The following is a 25,542-nucleotide window of genomic DNA, read 5'->3' as shown; positions in this document are numbered from 1 at the left end:
ATCACTCCTCAGTTTCCCCGAAATGAGTCAGTACAAGTGTCTTGGTGTTTTTTTAAGTCTGTTAAAAAATAAGAATTTCCTTTCTTTTCCTTTTCCTTCCTTCCTGTCGTGTCAGCTATGCAGCAAACACGACAGTACAGATGGGCTGTTGAGATAATACTGCTGACAACCTTTAATACCAAACTTTGCCCATCATTAGTTTATAAGACTGAGATTTGGTCTAATAACATAAAGAGAAGTCTCTAGTGCGCCTGCTCTATGGGCCACACAGTGCAGAAACAGTGCCGATTATCCGGCTAATTTTAGACGCGGCAGAATAAAACTACCTTAAAAAATGTTTGTTTGATTGTTGTTGATGTTGTTGTTTTTTGTGTAGCATAAGGTTCTACAACTCACATGTCGTTGTGCAACCCTGTGATGTAGAATGACAATAGACCTTTACCTTGTAAACCTTGTGTCACCCAAACACCAGCAATAAGTCCTGCTCAATCAAATAATCTAAAATAATTAGTCAATATTAGAGCAGAGAAGCAGGTTTTCTAGCACAAGGAGATGTTACACTTTGTGTGTGTGTGTGTGTACTTTGGAAAAAACAGAGACAACATACTGTATCTGCCAGGACTCCCTGGAGGCAAAGGTTTCCACTAGGGTTATAGCCCACAGGGATGCCAGTAAACCAAGTGCAAACACCGGTGTTGATGCAGACTTACATGGATGGGCTTGGGGTAATTTTTTATTTAAATCTGATTAAATATGTATTGTTAAAGCTCGTCTATAGTGAATAGGCTTATGGTAAGAGGCAGGACGCAGTGCAGAAATCAGTAAAATAAAGATGCAAATAGTAAAAGAGTCCAGTACTCATCTGTGTGCAATAAACACTGCTCATGACAAACGTATCTGGTGCCTTAGCATGAAACAGAAGACTACAACAGGTTTAGACTACGTGCCACTTTATGTGTAATGACTAACATTTCCCCCTTTTTCCTCATTCTTTGTCGCTGAACTTATCTCTTGTTTAGCTCAAAAATTGTAGGCTACATCTCTCTAATACTTTGATTATCATATTTTTTTCAAAGCCCTTAGGAGGCGTTCCTTATCCTCGTTGGGCTGTTTGACACTCCCTAACAGACACCTCTGGTCAATTGCTGAAATATTGCTTAATGGCTGCATTGTTGCACTTTGAGTGGCATGAACATAATGACAATAGAGAAAAACAATATCCACAACTGGAAGTCGTGAGAAAAGGAAGGCTGTGAATTATCAGTGAAATATTCTCAGCGTGAGTGATAAACAGGTGTGACATTCCCCTTACTGACACTGTGCCAAGTCCTTTTCTTAAAAAGGAAACATGTCACCTACTGCCCAACCAAAAGCATATATAGTCTGGATACTTTAGGCTTTAAGTCTGGTTAGTCAATTCTCATAATGAAAAGACAAGTGGAGTGATCATATAGCCCCCTAAATAGAATAAAGAAATAAGTTAACCCCTACTTAACACCGATATTGGTAATGGGTAATTTAACTTAGGCTACTTCAATTGAATACTTTGAAGTAGCCTACTGGCAGTTTACACCAACTGGGTTAAGAAACTGTCACATCAAGCTGAGCTCTTGTGATGGCATGTGTCATTAAAATGACATGAAATGAAACGAAATGAAATAACGGAATAATCCAAAATACAGTGAGCTGCAGCAGCCCTGTGTGTTTATGTGCAACAGCATCAAAATGTGCCATTCCTACAAGTCTATCAGCAGCAGCAGCGGTGTTGTCTAATCTCATTTATTCAGGACAGCTGCTTAAGGTGGCATCCTGCGGGCCTAGCTAATGTAGATGTGGCCTATAAGAAATGTGTCTCCCACCAGCACTAAAACAAGGATTACTAAACCGGGTCACACTGTCCGTGCCACGGCGGGCTGGCTGTCCTGACTCCTGCATATGGCTAAAGGCAGGTAACCAGTCAGATTGTCAGATAATCAGTCCTTCATCCTGCTGCTCACCTGTATTTTGACGATGCCTTGCCAAGACCCACTGCATCGGTTCCGCTCGCTCTCCCATATCCTTCCGACTGCCGAGCCGCGTCAGCCCCGCTCTCCCCGACACCGGCTCAGGGTTGGGGGGGATGAATTCACAAATGTCTCACCGATAGAATTATAATAACCGTACAAACGTAATTACAACGGGAGGATAAATGGATCCAGAGAAATCAAAGAGCTGAAGCTTCCTCGGTTATGGCAAACCTGACACATGCCATCAAAGTGCGTTATTAATTACACGACCGTTTTCAAACCGCTGGACACTAACGGCTTCTTGGTTCTCCGCTTAATTGCAACACGTCGTTGGCTGTGGCAGTTCACTGAGTGTGGGTCGTTTTCACGTCCCTCCATTGGAGCTCGGCATGATGATTTCTATCTAGAAAAGGTACGAGTGCCTCGGAACAAGATGAGCCCTTCGATTCTCACGTTTTAGCCAGTCGCTTGTGTGTGCCATCAGCCGGACAACTCCCGAACCCCAGCACGGATAGCTGCTAAACGGAGGCAGCATTTCCACAGAATCTGGCCCATCCCCTCGGATATTTCTCCCACTGAAAAAGTACGTAACGTTACGAATCCAGTATCCCCCTTCCGTGTTTGACTGCGCAAATCCTGTACAACGTTCTCTTTACGCACACCTGACTCGTTTTAGTAAATGGCAGACCGCAGACACTTTGGAGATTATGCCATGGGTGTATTGGATTATGTGGAGAAAGGGCGCCACCGGTGGTTTCTGAATATAAAGAAGCTGCAACTGAATCAAAGAGGGCAGTGTTTTTCGAGAGGATGCCGCTCCCCTTTGGGAAGTCACCCAGAAAGACCCCGGGGAGATTGACTGGGATTTGACACTCTTCTTTGTTTGGTCAGTTAGTTGTAAGATTGTGGGAACAGTCTGTTTTCAACGCTCTTTGTTAAAAATATCATTAGGCTACCTTAAAGGCAAAAATATCAAAGTTATTGGATTGGGCCGGGTTTGCCACAGCGCATGTGCAGTTTTTAATTTACCCACATCACCGTTTCTATCTCTATGGTTACCACAGGGATGGAACAGGGGGGGGGGAAAGCTTGATTTGTGACTTGTTTATTTTTACAGTCTATGCTTGTGAGGTAAATAAACATGAATTTTAGGCAAATCGTATACAAACTATTACTAAACTAAACTAGGTCCTACTAAACTATCAAAAATGTAGGCTATGTTGTTCACAGGATTTGAGCTGGACCGTAAGCATAGCTAGGCCCTCCCACAATTTTACGTTTTCTTTCTAGTTCTCGCCTATTTTGCGACATATCACCCAACTGAGGATGTTTCATATATCCTATAGCTACATATTCGGTGAGAAGATATTAATTGACACAAAAAGGGGAGAGGGACTTGTTTGATTTTCGAGTATGAATTGTTTTTGATACGTTTTGGATTTACCGACCAATTGGGCCTTCGCAAGGCATTTTGTAGAAGACTATAAAGCTAGTAGTTTAGTTTATTCTCAAAAGTCCTACTTGATTCTTGAAATGTCACGTTTTTTCTCGACATAGCGACTTTATTCTCGAAATGTTGACTTTATTCTCGACATTTCGACTTTATTCTCGAAATGCAAAATAAATAAATCTTCCTCAATTTTTTCTCCCTTGATGTGGCCCTGACAGTCTGTATCTATGCCAATAGGCTACGGAGTTGACCGACAACTCCATACTTTACCGATTACTATCTTGACATACTACAATCTTTTTTGGTTTGACGTGTAGGGCTACTGGGCGTGGATCAGCGTCACGTCATAAAACCTATAGCCTACATAAAAGTAGCTAGGTGTACTGTCATCTGTACAAAATGCAGGCGAACAAGTGAAAGCTATGTCAACTATCTATTAAAAATAGATCAAATGAATGAGGCAAAACCTCATCAGAACACTCCCTCGTCCTGTCACAGGGACCTCTCACTTTCACACAGACTGCTGACCTCAGGGCTCCATTCCTGCCTGTGTGTGTCAACTGCAACAGCATTCCCTGTGCATATTTCCAATGTAGCATTACTCATATTATAAAGCACGTGTATAGACAGTGGCAAATGTGATGCAGGATGACTTCCCTTCATAGAGAAGAAAGCAACATGACATACATGATTTCGTGTCCAAACATCTTATGGGAATTGACAGAAGACGATGGTAAATGATGTCACCAAGGTATGTGCTGGTGGGGCAAAATGCAGAAGAAGTGCATTATTTTTTTCAGTTAGGTTAAAAAGAGGTCTCACTCAATGCATGCTGGGTAAGGTTGAGCCTTCAGAGAGTAATTAATGTGGTTACCCATGTACATACAGCTTATGTTTCTAGCTCTAAAATGAACTAGTTAGGCGAGTAATTATTAAAATAGTCTCTGTACAATGCAGACTGTATTATATGCATGTCTTGGTTCCGTACTACTGCACATTGTCTTTGAAATAAAACAATGAGACTAAAGCTCAGATTTTCAGCTTCAGTTTGGTCTAACAGTGTTTGATCTGTAGCCCTGTCAGTCTGCTCTTGCTCTGTCAGAAAATGTGGGGACAATGTGTAAAAAGAAGAATCAAAATCAGGTTTTTGACAGCTTTTCACATACAAGGAATTTGCCTTATAACACATGAGAAAAGAATAGCCTACTGCAAGTCAAGTATTATAAATATAATAGAAATTTATAAATATAAAATAATATATAAAAAATATATAAATGTCCATTTTTAATAAATAAAAAAAAGCTGTTTAAGTGTTTAAAGGGAGATGTTGGAATGTGCAAAACACTGACTGTCAACAATGTAGACATAAACCGCCTCAAACACACCTAGAGGTGAAAGTCAGCACTTTAACCTCAGTAATTGTTTAATCTAAAATCAAATGTGCTTGTGTAGAGCCAAATTAAAATGTCATTTTCCAAATGCCTTCTACTACTGCATCGTGCCTCCAAAAATGAACACACTTAATTATTTTCACAAGGTAACGTGTTATAGCTCATGATTGTAGAGATAATCAAACACTAAATTTGCCATATTGAAATAACCCTTATTACAAACTCAATGGGATTAAGAATATGCTTAATTAAAAAGGCTCTAAAACCCAGGATGTAATCAAAGAATAGACCTCCCCTATTTTTGAGGACTAGATGGTACATCCCAGTCTCTCCTCCTCTCCCTCTCTCATTTTCCTCCCTTTTGCTTTCAGTGTCCTCTATCTCTCTGCTTTCTCTCATTTTCCTATATTAAGGACATTCTCACTTCCAGAGACTGCTGCAGTTCCTCCTCCATCTGGTATTCTTGTAATCTCTACAGAGCTGTTGGAGAGGTAGGTAATGTCCATATTTCCTCTCATCACATCACTGCGGGATTAAATAAGAAGCATTTTTGTAAAAACGTGTCCAGCCTATATTCTGTAAAGTGCGAGCTGCTATGAAGCGTTCATTCAATTTCAGCAGTGTTTATTCCTCTTTTCCCCCTCATTCGCATTTCACTGATTTCCTCGCAGTCATGATGGTCCTTATTTCTTTCTTCCATCTTGTCTTATAGCACACATGACTCATGCAGAGAGAGAACAGAGAGCAAGACAGAGGAAGAGATTAAATCTACACGTTACTGCATCTGGATTTGGCTTTTGTTGTGGTCAAAGAAATAGAGATTCAGTCCTCTACTCTAAATAAGCTCTGCAGCTCCCTCTTCCTCCATTACAAAACAGATAGATTTTCCCATGAAAAAGCTTTACACAGGAAGCTGCTGTAACATTGTAACATTTTCAGTGGAAGATTATGTCACAGCTGCTGAGACCAAAATAAACTATTCCCTGTCCTCTGAGCATCAGTATGTTCCCAGCAATGTCGTCTTTTTCCAAGGTCACTTTTAAGGCCCCACCACATGACTGCTTCATCACTGTACACAAATGTTAAGGGCTCTTTCGTATGTCAGTGTCTCTACATTCAGCAGAGCAGATAACATGATGTCTGAGCCTAATTTAGAGGGATAATCTGGCTGTCTGTTTGCTGTGTTTCCTCTAGTGAAGCAGCACAGAGCTGACCATTTAAAGACTCCTCCTGACCAGACCACACCTCTGTCCCTGAGTCCATGGAAGCCAAGGCCAAGTCTGGGGCTCCAGCACCCAAGGCGGCACCTAAAGCAGAGAAGAAGGAGCCGGCCGCCCCACGCAAGGCTGAACCTGCCCCTGCAGCCCCTGCAGCCCCTGAGCCCGAGCAACCTCCTCCCCAGGATGGGGCAGCAGAAGCTGAAGCAGCAGGTGAAGAGGCTGCGGCCACCGGCACAGACTCTCTGGAACACCTGAAACCCTTTTTCATTGGTGGTGCTGTTATTGCTGTAGGAGCCATCTTTCTGGGAGTATTGCTACTGGCGAGGAGAAATTAAAACCAAATCATTATCTCATATTAAAATATGTATTGGTGATAAGTTAGAAAGTTGTTGCTGAGTGGTTCACAGACTATTATAGTAGATATGGGGGATGGGGAGCCACTGTGCATCTTAGGTTTTTTTTTTGTTTGGCTTGCTTTCACTTGTAGTGAATCAACCCATTCAAGTTTTGATAAAGGCTGTATATGGAGCGTAATTACACATTATATATGCATGAAGTTGCTTCAATACTGCATCAGAACTGTAATAATAAATTTATTTAAAAACAAAAACTCATACAGTAGTACTGAGCTAAAAAGGTTAAACTCTACTTAAGGTAGCTTATTCAACTGCTTTATCCTGTTTAATCCAGTTTGCACAAATATTGACATAAACTTGCAGTACTTGTACATTCTTGCTCCAAAAATCAGCTTGGTTCACTTTGCTAAAAGATAATGAAAAGCTGTATTCGTAATGTTGAAACTTATAGATAGCAATACATGGCTATCAGAGTTGTTCAGGTTTTATTTTACATTTTAAATAAGAAAATTGAAAGAGAAACAGATGGAAATATGCACTGTGATGTATTGCACATATGTTGGCAAAATCAAAGCCTAAGTTAAGGGATTTGGTTTTGAGACACTGTATCCCTGCATGTCCAAAAAATGTCAAATAGAGAATGGCACAGTACAATTTTAAATCAACTTTTTCAGAGACAGAAAATATAAGCATGCAGTGGTTTAGGGAATGGGATGTTGGGGATTGTAAGAGATAAAACATGTACAGTATGTGTCAGAGAATAATAGTGAAGTTACCTCTTGCTGTAGAATAAGAATGTTTTATTTTACTGTCAAATGATCAAAAAATCAATAACCTTTCATGTGCTGGTTAAATCTTTTAACATCCTACAGTAGATACTTAGCTATAGCATGCTGAACAGCCATTAGTGTTACATTATCAGGTTTAAAGCCTGCTACCAAAACATGAGTTGTTTATGTCTTCATTGTGCTCCCCTTATGTGGCTTCAGGAAAAAATTTAAATCCTCATTCATAACTACATACAACTATAATGTAATGACAGCAGCCAGTTGCTAATACAATGAAAGTTGGGCTGTAGATGAACTACTGTTGTATAGTTTACTCAAAGAAAAAGAAAAAAGTCAAGCATTCACAGCAGCAAACACTCACTGTACACAATAGTGTCCACTCGTATGTAAAGCTCATGGGGATGCCCCTGTTGTATAATTAGATAGCAGAAAGACAGTTCTGATAGTACCGATACACACCATTATTTGATTTTAGTTGTAAGGGTAAGCTACCTATGAATTTTACAACACATTACTGGCCCAAAAAAATTGTATAGACATACCTCATTCACCACAGTCAACACCCCCAAACGATGGTATGCCAACACCAAAACAAACTTCACCTTACATTGTACAAAACAGTGTACCAAAAAAACAAAAAACAAAACAGAAATCCTATTTTCATAATTTCAACAGCGTATAAATGCAATAATTCAGATAGGACTCCTCATTTAGCACATGTGCTGTAGCAAGTTAAATTACAATAATGATGATGTAATAATATTGTTGGTAATGATGTTGATGGCAATGAGGGTGATGTTACAGATGAGTGATGAAGGCAATGATGATGTTTTTCATGGTGAGTGTAATGATAACGCTGGTTATGATATATTTTTTTATATATTTCTAATGTATTTTCCTTATGCACACTCCCTTCTGCCCCCAAACTCCTAAATGTAAAAAAGAGAGGTCGTCATCCAACCTTTATTAAAGACAGTGAACCAGCCCAAGTGAGTATTTATTTGCAAATATTCAGAATTAGGGATCATATGTTTGCATACAGAGCTTCAGTAATATGAATTAGAGGTGAAATTGTCTTTAAATTAAACTGATCATTCAATTGAGTTTGTGGGATTTATTTTACTGTCAATACAATATAATTAGGATATACTTGCATGCTGGATCCCCCTTTTTTAAGTCTTAACTTATACATTTTGCCCTACTAAATCTCCATTACATTTTTTGTGTGTTCTGTATATGTTAAAATAGTCAAATTATTAAAACATTTTATTTGTATAAAGCTTTAAAAATGTTAATTCTTTCAAGCTCATGAACACAAACAACTTAGTTACCTACTTGTTCAGGGTGAACTACTGAATTAAGTTATCTTTGACAACATGTATGGTTCGACTTGCTAAAATATTTATGTTTAGGGCAATTTTTTATTCTCAATTATCAATCTAGACTGGCTTAGAAAAGCCATTATCGGTCAGCTCTTCTGCGCCCTTAAAGATGTTTCTTGGCTGATTAAACCTGTACTCAGGTAGACGGAGATTTTGCTGGGGACGCCAAACAATGCAAAAAAATTTATAAAGATATAGGCTGACTTGCAGACGCAACAAGACTCACAAGATAGTCAGGGAGATGTCAAAGCATGCATGGTCTGTACTGTACACTCTTTCAGTTCTGAGGTCTACTCAGCCAAAATGATTGAAAACTAAACAGAATGATTTGTTTTGGGCCATTCTGCACATTTACAGTGTGGCAGTTGTTGGCAAATAACTTGACACGCGTTTGTGCCGAAATTTAATATAATATGGACCAAGTGTATTATCAGTAAGCCTTTGGGGAAGTTATGCTTTAATTTTGAAGGACCTGGGCCGGAAGTGTTGCTGCGGCTGGAGAGAACAAGAGAAGCTAACGTTACCATCACTCTCTCAGATTAACATCACATTTAAGATTAAGGTAAACTAGATTCGTGACGGTGAGTAAATAAAACTTGACATTTTTTAGACATTGTTTTGACTGGTACATAATTAACATTACGTGAACTCATGGCAACTTGTTATTGGCGGCTAACGTCTGCTAACGTTAACCGTTTACTGTTGTGCTAGCTAATCGCGTGGCTGCAGTCTTGAGTCTATCGGCTATGCTCGCTCATAGGTAACAGTTACAGTAACTACTGAAACGTAAGACTTATTTTGCGTTAATCTTTTAAACGAAAACACGACCATTAAAGCTACGTTTTGTAAACGTTAGCGGGAATTTTAGCAAAACATTGAAGTTAGCTAACGTTATCCGTTACAAGTTAGCTAGCTACAGCTCGACTTCCCTGGAGGAAACTTCACAGTCTTAACAAATACTTACCGTATGTTAACCACAATGGTAACGTTACTTGTATAAAAAGAAATGGTTTCATTACAGTTTCCACTCGGGTATGAATGTTAACAGGATGATGTGCCTCTGTCTCCAGGTGTCTTACAATGATCATCCCTGTCCGGTGCTTCACGTGTGGGAAGATCGTGGGTAACAAGTGGGAGGCATATCTCGGCCTACTTCAAGCCGAGTACACTGAGGGGTGAGATACGTTACCTGCTGTCTTCTGTCATGCACTAGCTACATCTCCACACAGATTTAGCTAGTAGTAACTTCAGTGGTTCGTGGCAATATATTACTTAAATCGTGAATAAAGTCAAAACCCAAACAATTCACATGCATTCTAGAAGCAGTCAAGTAGAACTACAACACATCAAAAACCTTTTTAGCCTATTCAGCTGTCACGGGGTTGTTTTCATTTTGTCCAGAGTTTCAAGTTGTCTACATTCAGACGTATGATGCATTCAATAGCATTTACCGTAGGGCATTTATGCTCATATCCTGACTACTGTCTGCAGTAATGTCCATGCATTTTACTTATTCATTCAGTGATCTGTATGCCATGCATTATGACTAACATTACCTCCTCTCTCCCACTTAAGTGATGCCCTTGATGCCCTGGGCCTGAAGAGATACTGTTGTCGGCGGATGCTCCTTTCTCATGTGGATCTTATTGAGAAATTGTTGAATTATGCTCCACTGGAGAAGTGATTAGCCACTTTAAAGAACTGCACGGACCTCGTGGGGCTCTGGCATGGACACATTAAATGTCCATGCCACAGCTCTATTATTATAATGATGTGACAACAAATGCCGACTACAGTGAAGACTTTTGGAACATTCATTTGTGATTTTGATGGGGTTTTTTTGTTGTTTTTTTAAATAAAGCTGTTAAATGACATTGGTTCCGGTATTACTGGCTTATGTAGTTACTATAATCTTTCTAGTGGAACTATAAGGTGAAAATGAGTTATCACACTTGTGCTGTGCCAGTGTGCTGTGCACTAAAGCAAAGCAGCCTTAGAGAAAATTAATGCTAGTAATTTTCCTTAATGGGATCAAATGTGATAGGACCTACATGTCTGAGGAAATAAAACACTGGAATTATATTTTCAGGGAATGTGTTTTTAATCTTTAGATTTAATACAAAAGAAAGTGATAAACGTTACACTGTTTGTTTTTTTATAAGTTATTAAGAGGTGTTCCTGCGCATGCAAGCATTGGAATTTGATGTCCAAGCAACAAATCTACAACCACATTTTTTTTCAACAGGTAAAAGTCCCAGTATTTACAGACAACTGGTGAAGAACAGAAAAAAGTACACTTTAGACTTTTGGAGATACATCTTCAGTCTCACCTTAGATTCCACCAGATTTGTATACAACTTGGTGCAGAAACAAAGTCTTTGCCCGGCTTCACACTTCAGTAGTTCATCAGTCTGGGGGGGGAGAAAGCATACTTTTTAAAGCCACATTTACACAAATCAAATACGAACTGTAAGGGCCAACAGCTTAATATACAAGAGCCATTGAGAGGATGTGTTTTAATTGTCCTTACAACTACAGTACTACTTAGTGGCATTTTGTACTAGCATTTTATGACAATTGTTGTGATTCATAAAACGCTTTACACCTTTTTATTGAGTGAAAAGCTTTCTTACATTTACCTAACCCTCTTCAGATCAAGTTCTGCGTATGCTCCTTATCACTGTATATTGCATATAGTATCTCAGAGTTACTGCCATGCTAGGTCTATTCATTGACACACTGACAAGACTAAAATTGTGATGGTGATGTATTAACAATCTAGTGGTGACATAATGGGTTTCAGACTTTACAGTTCATTGCACGGTAAAAACTTTGTACCAGAAATAACTACTTTACTGACATCCACTTCATGAACTGTAATTTGTCAAAAAGGTTGAAAGGCATTGAAATAGCACTCTGAACCAAAGGCTTGTAGTTCTTTTAACAGTTTATCCAATACAGATTAAAACCTTAAAATAAACCTAGTAATCTGAACTCTTAAACCATATAAATAAATATAGGGAGAAATACAGGGCGTTTTATTGAAATGTATCATGTGCACATGCCAAATAATGAAATGGTCTGATAGAAACATATCAATTAAATTAGAGGGAAGCTTACCAAGTTAGCGGTATCGGTCTCTATGATCTCTGTGATCTCTGTGCCTTTCCCGTTCCCGTGAGCGTTCCTTGTCCCTCTCCCCACTCCGGGAATGTTCTCTTTGTCTTCGAGACATTCCCGCACCTTCCCAACCAAAAGTATCTTCTCTTTCACGTTCCCTGTCACGCTCTCTCTCTCTGTCACGACCCCTGTCCCGGCATCTTTCTTCGTCCCCAGAACGACTGCTACTCCTGCAGAGAAATGTGTATTTGTGTGACAGTAGTTCCATCCTCAGCTTTAGTTTCTGTATGGACAAAGAGATGCATCATTTCTGAGTGTCCTGAAGCATAATTACACAAACCTGTAGCCGTAGTTGCCCTGAATAGAGACTAGACAGTCTTTGAGTGAGGTAACCAGGGCTTGGCATCGTTCATCTCCATACACTCTGGACTGCTTAATGATGGCAATGGCAGTTAACAGAGTCTCCATGGCCACCCGCAAGTCCCCTGCATTAGCAATTGGAGAAATTAGATATTAGACACAGTTGCTTCAAAGCTCTTAGGATAAGGGTATTTAAACTTAAAAAAAAATGGATGACATTTAATCCCCAAATGCAGTAAAGTTAGGCAAAATGTTCAAGCACTCGCATCCATTTGGGCTTAAGCTATACAAAGACTGGAAATCAATATCGGCAAAGGTGAAAAATATTTCAAACATCTACATTGCCTGCAAAACAAACTAAAATGACTTCAGTCAGTATTTGGACTCCATCTTTGCCACATTTTGTTTTTGTTCATTTGATTATTCTTGGCAATAATCTATCATGATACCTAAAAGAGGACACAAAAATGAAAATGTCTACATATAGTTGCAATAATCATTGCTAATTCCAACAGAAATTCTTAATTTACTAATATATATATATACACAGTGCCTGACAAAAGTCTTGTCGCTTATCTAAGTTGTAGGAACAACAAATAATAACTTGACTTGTAGTTGATCAATTGGAATCAGAAATGGTTTATATGAAAGGCAAAGGCTTCTGGATTATGCTTATTATACCAAAATAAAGTTTTGTATCATTCATTGAGTTTTATCATTGAATTAGGACAGAAAGGTCAGATTTGGCTTGGACAAAAGTCTTGTCGTGTCTTTATATGATTCAACCAATCACAGATTAGAGTTTCACCTGTGACAAATACTGTAATTAACACATTCCTGGGTGTGTATAAAAAGAACTCCAGCACACCAGACCTTCATGTGAAGTGCAACCTGACCTCTCACAACATGCCAAAGATTCCACCACAGACCAAAGTGCTGATCATCAAGAGCCTGAAGACCAAGTCTGCTGCTGAGGTGGCAGACATCTTCAATGTATCCAAACGTCAAGTGGAAAGAATAAGAAAAAGATTTGAAGAAACTGGTGAAGTTCATGACAAGTCCAGGTCAGGCAGACCCCGTAAGACAACTGTTCGAGAGGACCGTTTGTTGCTTCGACAGTCCAGGGCCAGCCCTTTTTCTGGGCTGGCCACCAGAAACCCCTGTATCTATAACAACAGTTTGTCGAATTCTCTCACGCAGTGGTCTCCATGGCCGAATTAGTGCTCACAAACCAGCATTAAACAGAAGACAACTAAAAAAAGTGTGTTGCATTTGCAAAGGCCCACAGCTTGGTGAAAGGATGGACAGTGGAAAAGTGGCAGAAGGTTGATTTTTCTGATGAATCATCCATTGAACTGCATCCCAATTGCTGCAAATACTGCAGAAGACCTGTTGGACCCAAGATTCACCCAGAAAACAGTCAAGTTTGGTGGAGGAAAAATCATGGTTTGGGGTTACATGCAGTATGGGGGTGTGCGAGAGATCTGCAGAGTGGATGGCAACATCAACAGCCTGAAGTATCAACAAATTATTGCTGCCCATTACATTCCAAACCACAAGAGAGGGCAAATTCTTCAGCAGGATGGCGCTCCTTGTCATACTTCAGCCTCTACATCAAAGTTCCTGAAAGCGAAGAAGGTCAAGGTGCTCCAGGATTGGCTAGCCCAGTCACCAGACATGAACATTACTGAGCATGTCTGGGGTAAGATAAAGGAGGATGCTTGGAAGATGAAACCAAAGAATCTTGATGAACTCTGGGAGTCCTGCAAGACTGCTTTCTTTGCTATTCCAGATGACTTCATCAATACGTTATTTGAGTCATTGCCGAGACGTATGGATGTAGTCCTCCAAGCTCATTTTCTTTTTCCCAAGGCACCATGACTTTACATATGCTCTGATGTTATTGTAGCATGTTTGTGTATTCACAATAAAGTATAATTTCTACTGTACATTACTGTATTTTTGTATGCGACAAGACTTTTGTCCAAGCCAAATCTGACCTTTCTGTCCTAATTCAATGATAAAACTCAATGAATGATACAAAACTTTATTTTGGTATAATAAGCATAATCCAGAAGCCTTTGCCTTTCATGTAAGCCATTTCTGATTCCAATTGATCAACTACAAGTCAAGTTATTATTTGTTGTTCCTACAACTTAGATAAGCGACAAGACTTTTGTCAGGCACTGTATATATACATATACACACACTAATATATATATATATATATATATATATATATATATATATATATATATATATATATATATATATGTGTGTGTGTGTGTGTGTGTGTGTGTGTATATATATATATATACACACACACACACAAGTACCATGTTTAATTTTTTTGTCAATTTTATATTATCTATAACTTAACATAACAAAAATTTGGGTAGGTTCTGTGTTCTCTTTTACTTCACTGAATCTGATCAGCTGTACTTACCAGCTGTTGCTCCAGACACAGCCTTGCTGATGGCACTGCTGGCCACAGCTTTATTTCTGTTCATTAGCTCCTCAAAGTCTCGATCTGTACTTTGAGGGGTGTGTCTGAAAAATACAGATTGTTGACATTATTTTTTTAACCATCACCACAAGTTACTACTAAAAACATAACTATTGCCATACAACTTATTTTCTTAATTGCTATGACAAAGATGCTGAATCTCAATTTGTTGTATTATCCTTAATATGTTTTACATGGTTTATTATCTGCACCTTTTCTATTTTTTTTTGCATTCCTCTGTATCCTGGTCTTTTTGCTGCTTTGAAGATTCACTTTCTACAACAATATTATCATCTTATCTTATTGTGAAACAAAACATTACTATTTATGGTTTGCAATAGCTATAAATATAAAACGGTGCGTGTTCTCACTTTTGTTGGCTGTAAGCTTTGCTGCTGTGCCCGTCTTGTGCAGGGGTGAAGAATGCTGGATTTACGTGCAGACTGGGAGGTGGTTGGATGGGAATATGTACTGGATGAGGAGGGAACAAATGGGGTGGCATGGGCGGAGGGATGTTTGGCGGCATATGTGGGAAGGGAGGAGGTGGATGATTAGGGTAAGGGTTGGGTAATGATGGAAACCTGTTTGCAAGTGGATGTGATGGAAAAAGTGGAGGTATAGGGGGAGGGCTGGGCTCCTGTGATAATAATGAGGGAATCTTATCCAAAGTATCTGAGTCCTTAGAATCTTTGGAATTCAGACGCAGAGGTATACCTACAGAGAACACATTGTTTTTGTGAAAGATGACAGTAATATTTGACATTTTGCAATGTAATGTAAATTCAATAGCATTATAAGATTGTGGTGCTCTTACGTTTATTTGCCAAGTCCTCAAACAAACTGAGATTCTGGCGAGTGGCAAAACGGCAGTCTATCCTTTCCCCATTGAGCTGACATTGAGGTATTTTCTCCAACATTACTTTTAATGATTCTTCTGAGGTTACCACCACTTCAGCAAAGCTGTGTTACACAGAAGAAGAAACAACACATGTATGACTACCAGCACTAAGTAACAGATATCCAAATATCTAATAAATCCAAACACATGCTTCCTTTCTTATAATAAAAAAATCTATTTACATTAAATGCTTTTTTTTTTTTTATTTTTTTTTTTTTATAAAGACTTGATCTGCAACTACTTACCCTCTAGACTGGCCATTAACTTTGTTCTCAGCAAATTTGATCTCTTTGATGTCCCTCACACCCAATGTTTGAGCCATGCATGTAATGTCCTTATCAGATGTCCACTGGAGGTAGTAGCAGGTTTGGGAAAAGAGGGTGAAAAATTATTGGAGGGTAGATTTAGAGTTACTTAGGATCTTGATTGTCATAGGGGAATATGTTTCTCTGTTCTGTTTCATGTAAACAGTGTTCTGCAAGCCCATGTGGAAAAGGTATTGGACAATTACAGTAACAATTTAATTAACATTAACACAGATAAGGTGTTACTTACCCAGGGGAAATTTCCAATATATAAAGACAGTCTCCTCAGTGAGTTTCCTTCTTTTTGGCTTTTCACTGTTGTTGATTTAGCCTCCTTGTTAGATGGTATCTCCTTTGGAGGAGCCACATGTTTCTTAACTTTATTGTCCCGATCAACTGAGCCAGTCAGAACAGCATCAAAAAGTTCATTTGCTTCAGCAATTCTGTCCAAATCCTGTGTGCAATAGAAGAAGAAAAAACAAAGTAATCTTTTATGCAATCATCTTGTGTATCTCAATGTACAGAGCATATAAATGAACAATACACAGCCGGAAGAAAATACAAATCCTAGGGCTTGTCAGCAACTGCAGGAATATTGATATCCTACTTGATTGATTGCATTTTCTACTGTGGGGAACACAACACACAATACAGAAGCACAGCTTCAAATGAAGACCTGAGTACCTGAGGCAATACATGCCCGAATAAGAAAACTTGGACTATTTTGATTGCAAATGCGTTCGCGAATCCACCCCCCTTACAAAAAGAATGAATCTCTGACGGTAAACGTTTGAAATCAGTTCACGCAGGTAACGTTATCAAATGAAAATATGCATTTAAACTCCACCAAAGCAAATGCCGACACCTTTTCTTCAACACTCCTGTGCTGCTTCCAATGATACATTTGCTTGCTGCGAAACGTAAACATGGGACTCACGTCGTCGTTTTGATTCAGGTCACCGTAAAGATCTACGAGGTCCTTCGAGGTACTGGGTCCAGCTGCAGGTCCTGCAGCAGCCATCCCGTGGGCCTACGATGATTCAGTTGATGGTACTGCAGCCAGTTGGGTTGTTTGTTTTGTTTTCAGTGTAGTTCGCACACTTTGCAAACGATCAGTGCATACCGACGACAGGTGCACTATCAATATTCAGGAGTTTTTGTTGACGTTACGCCTTGCATTCAACGTTAGCTAACGAGTCCGCACAATATGATACTCTACCGTTAGCTAAATCAAAATGTGACGGTAAACCGAGAATACGACAAGCGGACATAAGTCAAGAAATTATATTTAAATGAACACTTTCAAAATACATGCACGGTATTGTATGAGTTAACATACAACTAGTTATATATAGTAACGTTACTATGAGCTCGCTCTCTGATCAGCTAACGTAATGCTAATGATGCTAACGTTAGTCTTTAGTACGTGAACACTTCAGTGCGTCGGGAATATTTTACCGGTTAACAACAACAAACAACAATTGGTTCCTAGAGTCAAGGCTCTTTAAATTCTGATTATATTGATTATACAAGAACTAAATTACTGAAAATACACACATTAAGTGACAACTATTACATATACCATGTTGGGGCTAATTGTGTTTTCCTGTGGCTAAACATTACTGTTACCTTAGCAATATGGCGTCATGTGTGAGCTGTGTCCGGTCCCTCCCATGGTCCCTCCTCGTTAGTTTCCCGTGTGCTGCTGTGACGTTACCCTGCTTGTGTAATTCTTGTGTCTGACATTCAGACATTAGTAACAATTTCACGGCGGAGAAGCAGTTCACCAAGAAGTCTCTCAACGTTACGAGAAAGAGGGTGAAAATGCTGTCTTCTGTTGTTGCGAAAAGAGTGAGTTATCTTGTAAATGTTAATACATTTATTTGTACAGTTGTTGGAGTTTCAATGCTAACGTTGTTGAGTCCAGTCTTTTGGTGTTGTAACGTTAGTTAAATCGTGTCCTGCTGGGGGACAGTTGTACAATCTAGCTAGCTAGTAGTTAACAGCTATACAATACAACAGGGCTCTCTCAAGTGTGTTGATTTTAAATGTAGTCTAACTGAATTTCAGATTTTCTTTTTTTAATCTATTATGAATCACGTTGAGCTGCATTAATAGAAGGAAGAAGTAAAAAGTTATAGTTTGATTTGATAGGTGTGAATCATTGCATGGTGTTACATTGATACATTGTAAATGTATGCTTAACTTCTCAATAATTCTTTATTCCACTGTGTTTTGCACAGTCAGCCAAAACATGCAAGCCACAAACAATGTCTTAGTGTAAAAGGGAAAACACTCTTCAACGCAGCGAAAAACAGTGCAAAGTAGTAAAAGTCTGATGGCAGAGAGGACTAAAAACACCACAGAGACACACACTTATGAAAGGAGATATGAGTTGTATTTCTTTGGAAAGAGAAGGAGTGGAAAATTATACCAAAATATATGAGTGGATTGCTGGATAAATAAACATATAGATACATATAAATAAATAAAAGAATAAACCTAAATTGATACATATGAAGTGTTTGGTCTCAGTGTGACTCACATTTTGCGTTCTCAGACAGTATAATGACCATCATGTCACAATAAACATAAAAGACACGTAAAAATGTTAATAACAGAAGATAGCAAAACACAGTCCCTAAAATCTTGAATTAATTATAAGCCTCCGGTTTATAGATTAAAGCATTGATATGTCAGCTCAACGACAGCACACAGTGAATATTTGACCCATTACATGTATTTGATGATAAGTACTAATATTTGTTCAAACGTGTGTGTTTGTTGCCTGTCAGCTGGTGGCAGGTATGTGCCAGGCAGCATGGAGACCAGCAGTCACAGGGCTGGTATCATGTCGTGGTTACCGTGGAGATTCGCCAGATGACACCAGGGGAGACCTGATCGAGATGCCTCTGCCCCCTTGGGAGGAAAGGCCCGGTGAGCCCGCTGATATCAAGAAGAAACGCCTTCTGTATGAGAGTCGCAAGAGGGGCATGTTGGAGAACTGCATTTTGCTCAGGTTCTCAAACTGTACTGTCTTCATCTAACCATATTTGGGATGTTTTTCTTTTACCTCACACACACTTTAGAGCAGTGGTACAGGTGTTTTAAGTTTCTTTTGTATCTTTTTGCCCGCTTTCTAATTTAAGTTCACAATGAGCACAATGATAAAACATCCAGGTCAGTGTGAGTGGTGTCAGGAGGCAGGGACGGTAAAACCTATACTTATACCATGAAGGAAGTATACAGTAGAAAGACGAAATTAGGGTTATTAGAGATCAGTGTAAAAAGTATTTTAGTGTATGGAGGTATTAGGGAGGGCAGAAGATGGCTGTTAAGGTTTTTGGGAGCCACCGGACTAATTAAACAAATATAGAACAATGAGACATTGACAAGGACTAAAACCAGAAGGAGGCAGTAATGCAACGTGAAGGAACCCAAAGAAGTTCCCCGTGTGCAGTCCATTCACCAGCCGTTTAGGTAATTACCAGTAACTATGACTTTCCATTTACAGAAAAGACTCAAATGATTTCCCCATTTCTCTTGCAGCCTTTTTGCAAAGCGATACCTGAACACAATGAGTGAGAAGCAGCTGCTGCAGTATGACAGACTGATTAATGAACCAAGCAATGACTGGGACATCTACTACTGGGCAACAGGTGAGAGAATAGCTTAGGGCTGGGCAATATTTCAATATTATATCGATATCGTGATATGAGACTAGATATCGTCTTAGATTTTAAAGAATTGTAATATCGTTACATGGTAAGTTTAGTTTTTTCCTGGTTTCAAAGGCTGCATTACAGTAAAGTGGTGTCATTTTCTGAATTTTCCAGATTGTTCTAGCTATTCTATTATTTGCCTTTAACCACTTAGTCATTATATCCACATTATGATGGTTATTTATCTAACATCTAAATGTGGAAGATATTTTGTGAAAGCACCAATTGTCAACCTTACAATATCGTTGCAATATCGACATCGAGGTGGTGGGTCAAAAAAAAATCGTAATATTTGATTTTCTCCATATGGCCCAGTCCTAGAATAGCTTATAGTTTCTCCGCACACATTACATTAGACATAATACATTCAAATCATTAGTTAGAGAGCTAGCAACAGGTTTGGATGATGCTGAAATAATTAAATCACTGCTCTGCCTACAAATTAACTTCAATTCTGTTCCTTTTGGCTCAGACTTCATCCTGGGCACTCATTTACTGTCCCAGTATAACTTGCCACTTTCTTCATCTAATTTTCTCTAATTTGTTTCAATTATGTGTCTGTTTTGTTGTGCAGAACAGCTGAAAAAACAGAATCGGTGTGAGAAAAGCATCAACTTGTCCAATTGGCAGCAGCCCTCTGGAAAACCAAACGCAAACTGTTGCAGGCAGGCCGACTTTACTGAAACAACATCTGTATGAATACTTACAGTATATACTCTAAAATTATTAACCAAGATGGTTTTCATCTGGAAATCAAAAAACAAAGAATTTCTTCAAGATCATGTTGAATCTGCCGACGTCAGCCTTTCAGTTTTATGTTCTCAGCTACGGCCTAAAATAGACCATGGTGATGTCAGAAGGGCTCCCCCTCTGTGTGCTCATTGTTCTTCAGCCATCTGTTTCATCGTTAATCTTCTTGCATAAAATAAAGAATCTGAAATCTCACTTTGCCTTTCCCCTGTAATTAATAATAATTTAACCTGTTCTCTTTTTGCTCACAGAAGCTCAGCCCACCCCTGACGTTTATCAAGGAGAGGTTATGGATATGCTGAAGGAGTTCACAAAGAACCGCAACCATGAACAGAGGTTAGATGCGCCCAGCTTGGAGTACCTGGAAAAGGAAAGCCAATGACGTCCCCTTAAGACCTTCTCAGAGACTCGTTTTAGGTGGGGCACTTGGTGAAATATCAGTGTCATAACCCACCAGAAAAACCCTTCAGAGGTCAGCTCGGTTTCTCCAGTTATACACGGCAGAATGAACAAAATATTGTGCAGTGGAAAATATTTAGAACACTATCTAGTACTATACACCTCTTAATAAATACTCTTGTCTATTTCCTCTGCTGACTCCAGTCATTATAGGGAGAAGGGAATTCGTGGAAGCTGAGGGAAGTTTGTGGATTGAGCAAACATTGATGCAACACAATATTAAGAAGGTGTTCTGAGTATTCTACAATCACTGTATTGTAAATCTCTGATTCAAGACTGTAAATTAAAAGTGCTGAATGTGTGAGATGCATACTGAATGAACCAGCTTTGATAGATGTATACAAGTTGATGATCAGTTTCTATACTAGACAGTTAAACAGAAAGACTCACTAATTAGCGTAGCTTGTTGGATTATCATGGTTTGGTTCTGTTCAATGATTTTATTGTTATTACAAACATGGGTTATTTAATAAATGTTGATGCTGTACAGTCTACTTCCTCTTCTTCTTTCATTACTATTTTAACATACCAGAGGGTTAAATAAAACACTGGAGGCGACAATGAATGACAGTATTTGTTGCATAATGAAGGTTGTGTTGCCTGCAGTATCAGTACATGGACACCAGATGGAAGCAGATCAGCTAATTGTCAATGACGGTCAAACTGAAGCACCTGCTGAATTTGGTATCTCTGGCAAATAGGTCACCTGTAAAACACATTATGTCTCACATACCTTATCTGTCATGCTGGATGCAATGTGAAAATGTCAGCCCACAACATTTGAATGCTGAAAATCTTTATGCAGGGACTTGTAGATAATGAAAGCTGAGGCGCAAGCTGCCTGAAAACCCACAAAAACAACCCTACTCCCTACTGTTACTACATCACAGCATTTAAGGATGAAGCAGACGTTGGCAATGTTTTTATTACAGCTTTTATGAGGCAAAGCATCAGTGAAATTTCCTGTCAAGCTGTGTTTCAAATTAAAGCACATATATAGCACATATATTTTTGCTTAAAGCCATGGTAACAAGGTTATAATTCTCTCACTGGATCCGTATGTGTTCGCTGTGGGGAAAATTTCATTTCTTGCCTGGCTGTGTGTCATGTTGGTCCAGTGGAACATGGTACTGAGAGCAGGAGGGAAATGCCCTCTGGCAGGAGATGTGCACAGAATTTGAAAACAGATGACAAGACTGCTTGTGTACGCCCATAGAATCATAATGTACGCATGATCCACTGCCAAGGTGTTACGCAAACAAGGAAACATTACAGATATGAGACAAATGTATTTTTTTTCTCATCACTTTAAAGGGTAAAGTATGCTGAGTCCCAGCCTTCAGTTTTTATGTTCTCAGCTTGTCCTGAAATAGACCAAGGTGATGTCAGATGGGTTCCCCTCTGTGTTCTCTTTGCTCCTCTGCCATCTGTCTCACCATATACCTTAATCAGTTGTGGAAAGTACATTTACTCAGGTACTGTACTTGAGTACAATTTTCAGGTATTTAAATTTTCTGCGACTTTATGTTTGTACTCAGAGGGAAATGTTGTACTTTTTACTCTTCATGCATTTTCACTACACTTTTTTGACAGCTATAGTTACTACTTACTTTTAAGATTAAGACTTTTCATTAAAAAAAAAAAACACAAGATACATGTATAGAATACAATGCATTGTTCAAGATTAAACCACTTATTTCCCGAAGAGGTAAAATGAGCCAATATTTCACAAGAAAAGAGCAAAGATTAGGGAGAAGTCCAAAAGATGAATACAAACGTGTAACATAACATTGTTTGTTTCTTCTTTCCTCTCCCCTTAATCATCTCCCGACCCCTCAGATTTATCTTTCCTTTGAAAGATGCCTGACCCATAGGTTGGGAACCACTTGACTAAAATACCTAATTGCATATAAAGTAGTTAAAACAAGCTCCACCTCAACCACATTGATGCATCCATTTTAACGAGCTATCTAATAATAATGTGTACAATAATGTAATGTAATGTATAAGATCCATTTAGTAGAACAAGTTATTTTACTTTTTATTTAAGTACACTTTGCAGCGAATGCTTATGTTCTTTCACTTAAGAAGGAATTTGAATGCAGGGCTTTTACTTGTAATGGAGTAATTTTAAATTGTTGTTGTATTGGTACTTTTAAGAAAAAGGACTTCTTCCACCACTGTTCTCAATGCATAAAATAAACCAGGAATTTTAAAAGTTTGAATCAAATGCTGTCACCTAATTGCTTGTGTAAATGTTGTGCGCTATGACCGCTAAATAAAAAATCTGAAGCTTACTGGGTGTCACATAATTCCCTGCATTTGAGTAAAAAAGATGCCACCTGTGGATCCCACATGCAGGGGGAGCACAAATCACGTCTTTATTGCTCTGAGGCTTGTTTAGAGTGTATATTCATTTCTTGCCCACGCACACCCACTGTGTCTATCTGTAGCCCTGCGCTCCTGTCATCCTCCATTGCTGCTTCCTGTGTCGTGACAGCTCTCTGTTTTATCCTCAGCCCCGCCGTCACCCTTCTCTCCCCTGGAATTTCATTCCATCTCAAGTTCTCTTGTTTCCTCTTTCCACCAACACCTCCACCTCCACCATCCCCTGCCTTCATCTTGTCTTCCCATGTCTGCTGGAGAGTCGTGAGCAGAGGAGCGCAAAGGGAAACTGCTCCCACTGATTGCTACTACTGCCAGGTTTAACTTTGAGGATGGAGGTGTTGGATAAGCTGGTAAATTAAAAATACACCATTTCTCAACATTACACACACACACACACACACACACACACACACACACACACACACACACACACACACACACACAAAGAGTTTTTTTGGGATGTTATCTTGTGTTAAAGATGCAGTGAAAATGAACGTGTAGGAGGTAGAGCAGGCAATTTGCTTAATTCTAGATATCAGCACCCATTCCAAAGATCCATGTGACTTACCCTACAAATATAGGCCCAAGCTTTAAGAGAGGGGAAAATAGAGACCAAATGTGGTTGTGTACTTCCAGTAGTGTATGTAATAATTGTGACTTTATCAGTTGGTCCATGTATTTGCAATTAAACTTCTACAAAAGAAGTTGATGATATCAACATCCCAAATTGGACTGAACTGGGATTGACAGTGAGTGAGTTAGCAGCACGTGTCTGTGTGAAATTTGTTACTTAGATGTTTACACTCAGAGATAGATTTAGCATTCGTTGGCTCTAAGTTACATTACATTACATGTCATTTAGCTGACTTCCAATTAAGTGCAAGTGCAAGTACATTAGCTTTAAATAAGCAAAACTACAAAGAGCCATATGAAAGTGCAGTTTAAGAATATATATATATATATTTTTTTATTCAAGGTGCAGTCGGAAGAGATGTGTTTTTAGCCTTCGTCGGAAGATTTCAGCTTTCAGCCGTCTTGATGTCAATATGGAGCTCATTCCACCATTTAGGAGCCAGGACAGCAAACAGTCAGGATTTTGTTGAGTGATTAGTTGTCCCTCGCTGTGAGGGGGTAGCAAGCAGGTTGGCTGATGCAGAGCGGAGTGGGCGGGTTGGGGTATAGGGTTTGACCATGTCCTAGATGTAAGCTGGGGCTGATCCGTTCGTGGCCCTGTATGCAAGTAGGCTACTAGTGTCTTAAAGCGGATGTGGGCAGCAATTGGTAACCAGTGAAGAGAGCGGAGGAGCGGTGTAGTGTGAGAGAACTTGGGGAGGTTGAAGACAAGTCGAGCTGCTGCGTTCTGAATGAGCTGCAGGGGCTGGATGGCACATGCATGCAGGCCAGCCAGGAGGGAGTTGCAGTACCTAGTCTAAACGTGAGATGACCAGAGCCTGAACCAGAACCTGAGCCGCCTTCTGCGTTAGAAGGGGACGTATCCTTCTGATGTTATGCAGCATGTATCTACACGATCGGGTAGTTGCAGCAATGTTGGCAGTGAAGGAGAGTCGGTCGTCAAGTGTCACACCCAGGTTTCTAGCAGTCTGGGTGGGGATTACCACAGAGTTGTCAATTGTTATAGTCAGGTCCTGGGTAGGAGAGCCCTTCCCCGGAAGTACCTCAGTCTTGTCAAGGTTGAGTTTCAGATGGTGTGTGGATATCCAAGAAGAAATATCAGTCAGACAGGCCGAGATAGGTGCTGCTACTTGCGTTTCAGACCCCGGAAAGGAGAGAATTAGTTGGGTGTCATCCGCGTAGCTGTGATAAGAAACGCCGTGCGAGTGAATGGCAGACCCGAGAGAGTTGGTGTAGAGAGAAATGAGGAGGGGACCCAAGTTGAGTTGCGTCAATCTGTGGCAAGTAAATAAGTACTTAATTCTTTACTCAATCACAGTTTTACTTTACTTGAGTATGTCCATTTTATAGTTCTACTCCTCACTACATTTCAGAGGTAACACTGGGCTTTTAACTCCACTGGTTAACCTATCCACTCCACTCAACTTTTCAGGTTAGGATTTCAGATACAAAAAAAAACATTTCATAAGCTTATAAAATATCATGTATTGTTTGAAATTAAACCACAGGTTTACAATCTTTTGGCTTGTGGCTGTGACTCTTACAAAAAAGAAAATAGTGTCTTGTTAAGAACCCATTGTTTTAGTTGCATGGTTATAGCAGTATAAGGAGTTACTGCTTAACCTCTTACATTCTGTTTAATCTGTTTAATGTTTTATTTATATAATTGTTTGAGGTTTTCACACAAAAAGCTTAGGGTAAAAGTCCAAAAAATGAATAAGGATTTGTGTAGCAGAAATGTTAAATTCTTCCTTTCTATCTGAATAATCATTTCACAACCCCGCAGATTTTCTTCGTGAATTTAGGGA

General features: G+C 39.3%; 4 protein-coding genes across 8 annotated transcripts in view; 2 read left to right on the top strand and 2 right to left on the bottom strand.

The window, feature by feature from the left end:
• Positions 1–2,247, bottom strand: part of dagla (diacylglycerol lipase, alpha) — a 36,352-nt gene extending 34,105 nt beyond the window's left edge. For all 3 annotated transcript variants that reach the window (XM_031276579.2, XM_031276578.2, XM_031276580.2), the window contains exon 1: positions 1,998–2,247. The gene's annotated coding sequence lies outside the window, so the exon portion shown is untranslated. The remainder of the gene's footprint in view (positions 1–1,997) is intronic.
• A 6,673-nt stretch (positions 2,248–8,920) lies between these two features.
• Positions 8,921–10,467, top strand: polr2l (RNA polymerase II, I and III subunit L). 2 transcript variants are annotated; one of them, XM_031324296.2, is made up of 3 exons: positions 8,921–9,174; positions 9,664–9,768; positions 10,169–10,467. In XM_031324296.2, exons 2-3 carry the CDS (start codon positions 9,674–9,676, stop codon positions 10,275–10,277), a joined length of 204 nt encoding a protein of 67 aa, XP_031180156.1. In that variant the 5' UTR covers positions 8,921–9,174; positions 9,664–9,673; the 3' UTR covers positions 10,278–10,467. The 2 variants fall into 2 exon arrangements, with proteins under 2 accessions (XP_031180156.1, XP_031180157.1); XM_031324297.2 differs by having other exon boundaries at positions 9,053–9,155.
• A 206-nt stretch (positions 10,468–10,673) lies between these two features.
• Positions 10,674–17,360, bottom strand: LOC116067740 (cleavage and polyadenylation specificity factor subunit 7). The gene is made up of 9 exons (XM_031324293.2): positions 16,720–17,360; positions 16,033–16,236; positions 15,723–15,826; positions 15,394–15,539; positions 14,951–15,293; positions 14,520–14,623; positions 12,054–12,198; positions 11,714–11,943; positions 10,674–11,004 (listed from the first exon to the last, which is right to left on the bottom strand). The coding sequence occupies exons 1-8, from the start codon at positions 16,801–16,803 to the stop codon at positions 11,718–11,720; spliced, it is 1,356 nt and encodes a 451-aa protein (XP_031180153.1). The 5' UTR covers positions 16,804–17,360; the 3' UTR covers positions 10,674–11,004; positions 11,714–11,717.
• A 66-nt stretch (positions 17,361–17,426) lies between these two features.
• On the top strand, positions 17,427–21,207 carry sdhaf2 (succinate dehydrogenase complex assembly factor 2). 2 transcript variants are annotated; one of them, XR_004109306.2, is made up of 5 exons: positions 17,427–17,633; positions 18,578–18,801; positions 19,332–19,441; positions 20,506–20,726; positions 20,858–21,207. XR_004109306.2 is itself a non-coding variant. In XM_031324294.2 (4 exons), the coding sequence occupies exons 1-4, from the start codon at positions 17,607–17,609 to the stop codon at positions 20,634–20,636; spliced, it is 492 nt and encodes a 163-aa protein (XP_031180154.1). In that variant the 5' UTR covers positions 17,427–17,606; the 3' UTR covers positions 20,637–21,207. The 2 variants fall into 2 exon arrangements, 1 of the variants encoding a protein (XP_031180154.1); XM_031324294.2 differs by having other exon boundaries at positions 20,506–21,207.
• Positions 21,208–25,542: the final 4,335 nt, after the last annotated feature.

This window comes from Sander lucioperca, chromosome 3 (assembly GCF_008315115.2).
Source record: "Sander lucioperca isolate FBNREF2018 chromosome 3, SLUC_FBN_1.2, whole genome shotgun sequence".
NCBI classification, from domain to species: Eukaryota; Metazoa; Chordata; class Actinopteri; order Perciformes; family Percidae; genus Sander; species Sander lucioperca.
The sequence above is the reverse complement of the archived record's forward strand: the minus strand, read 5'-3'. Positions and strand labels throughout refer to the sequence as shown.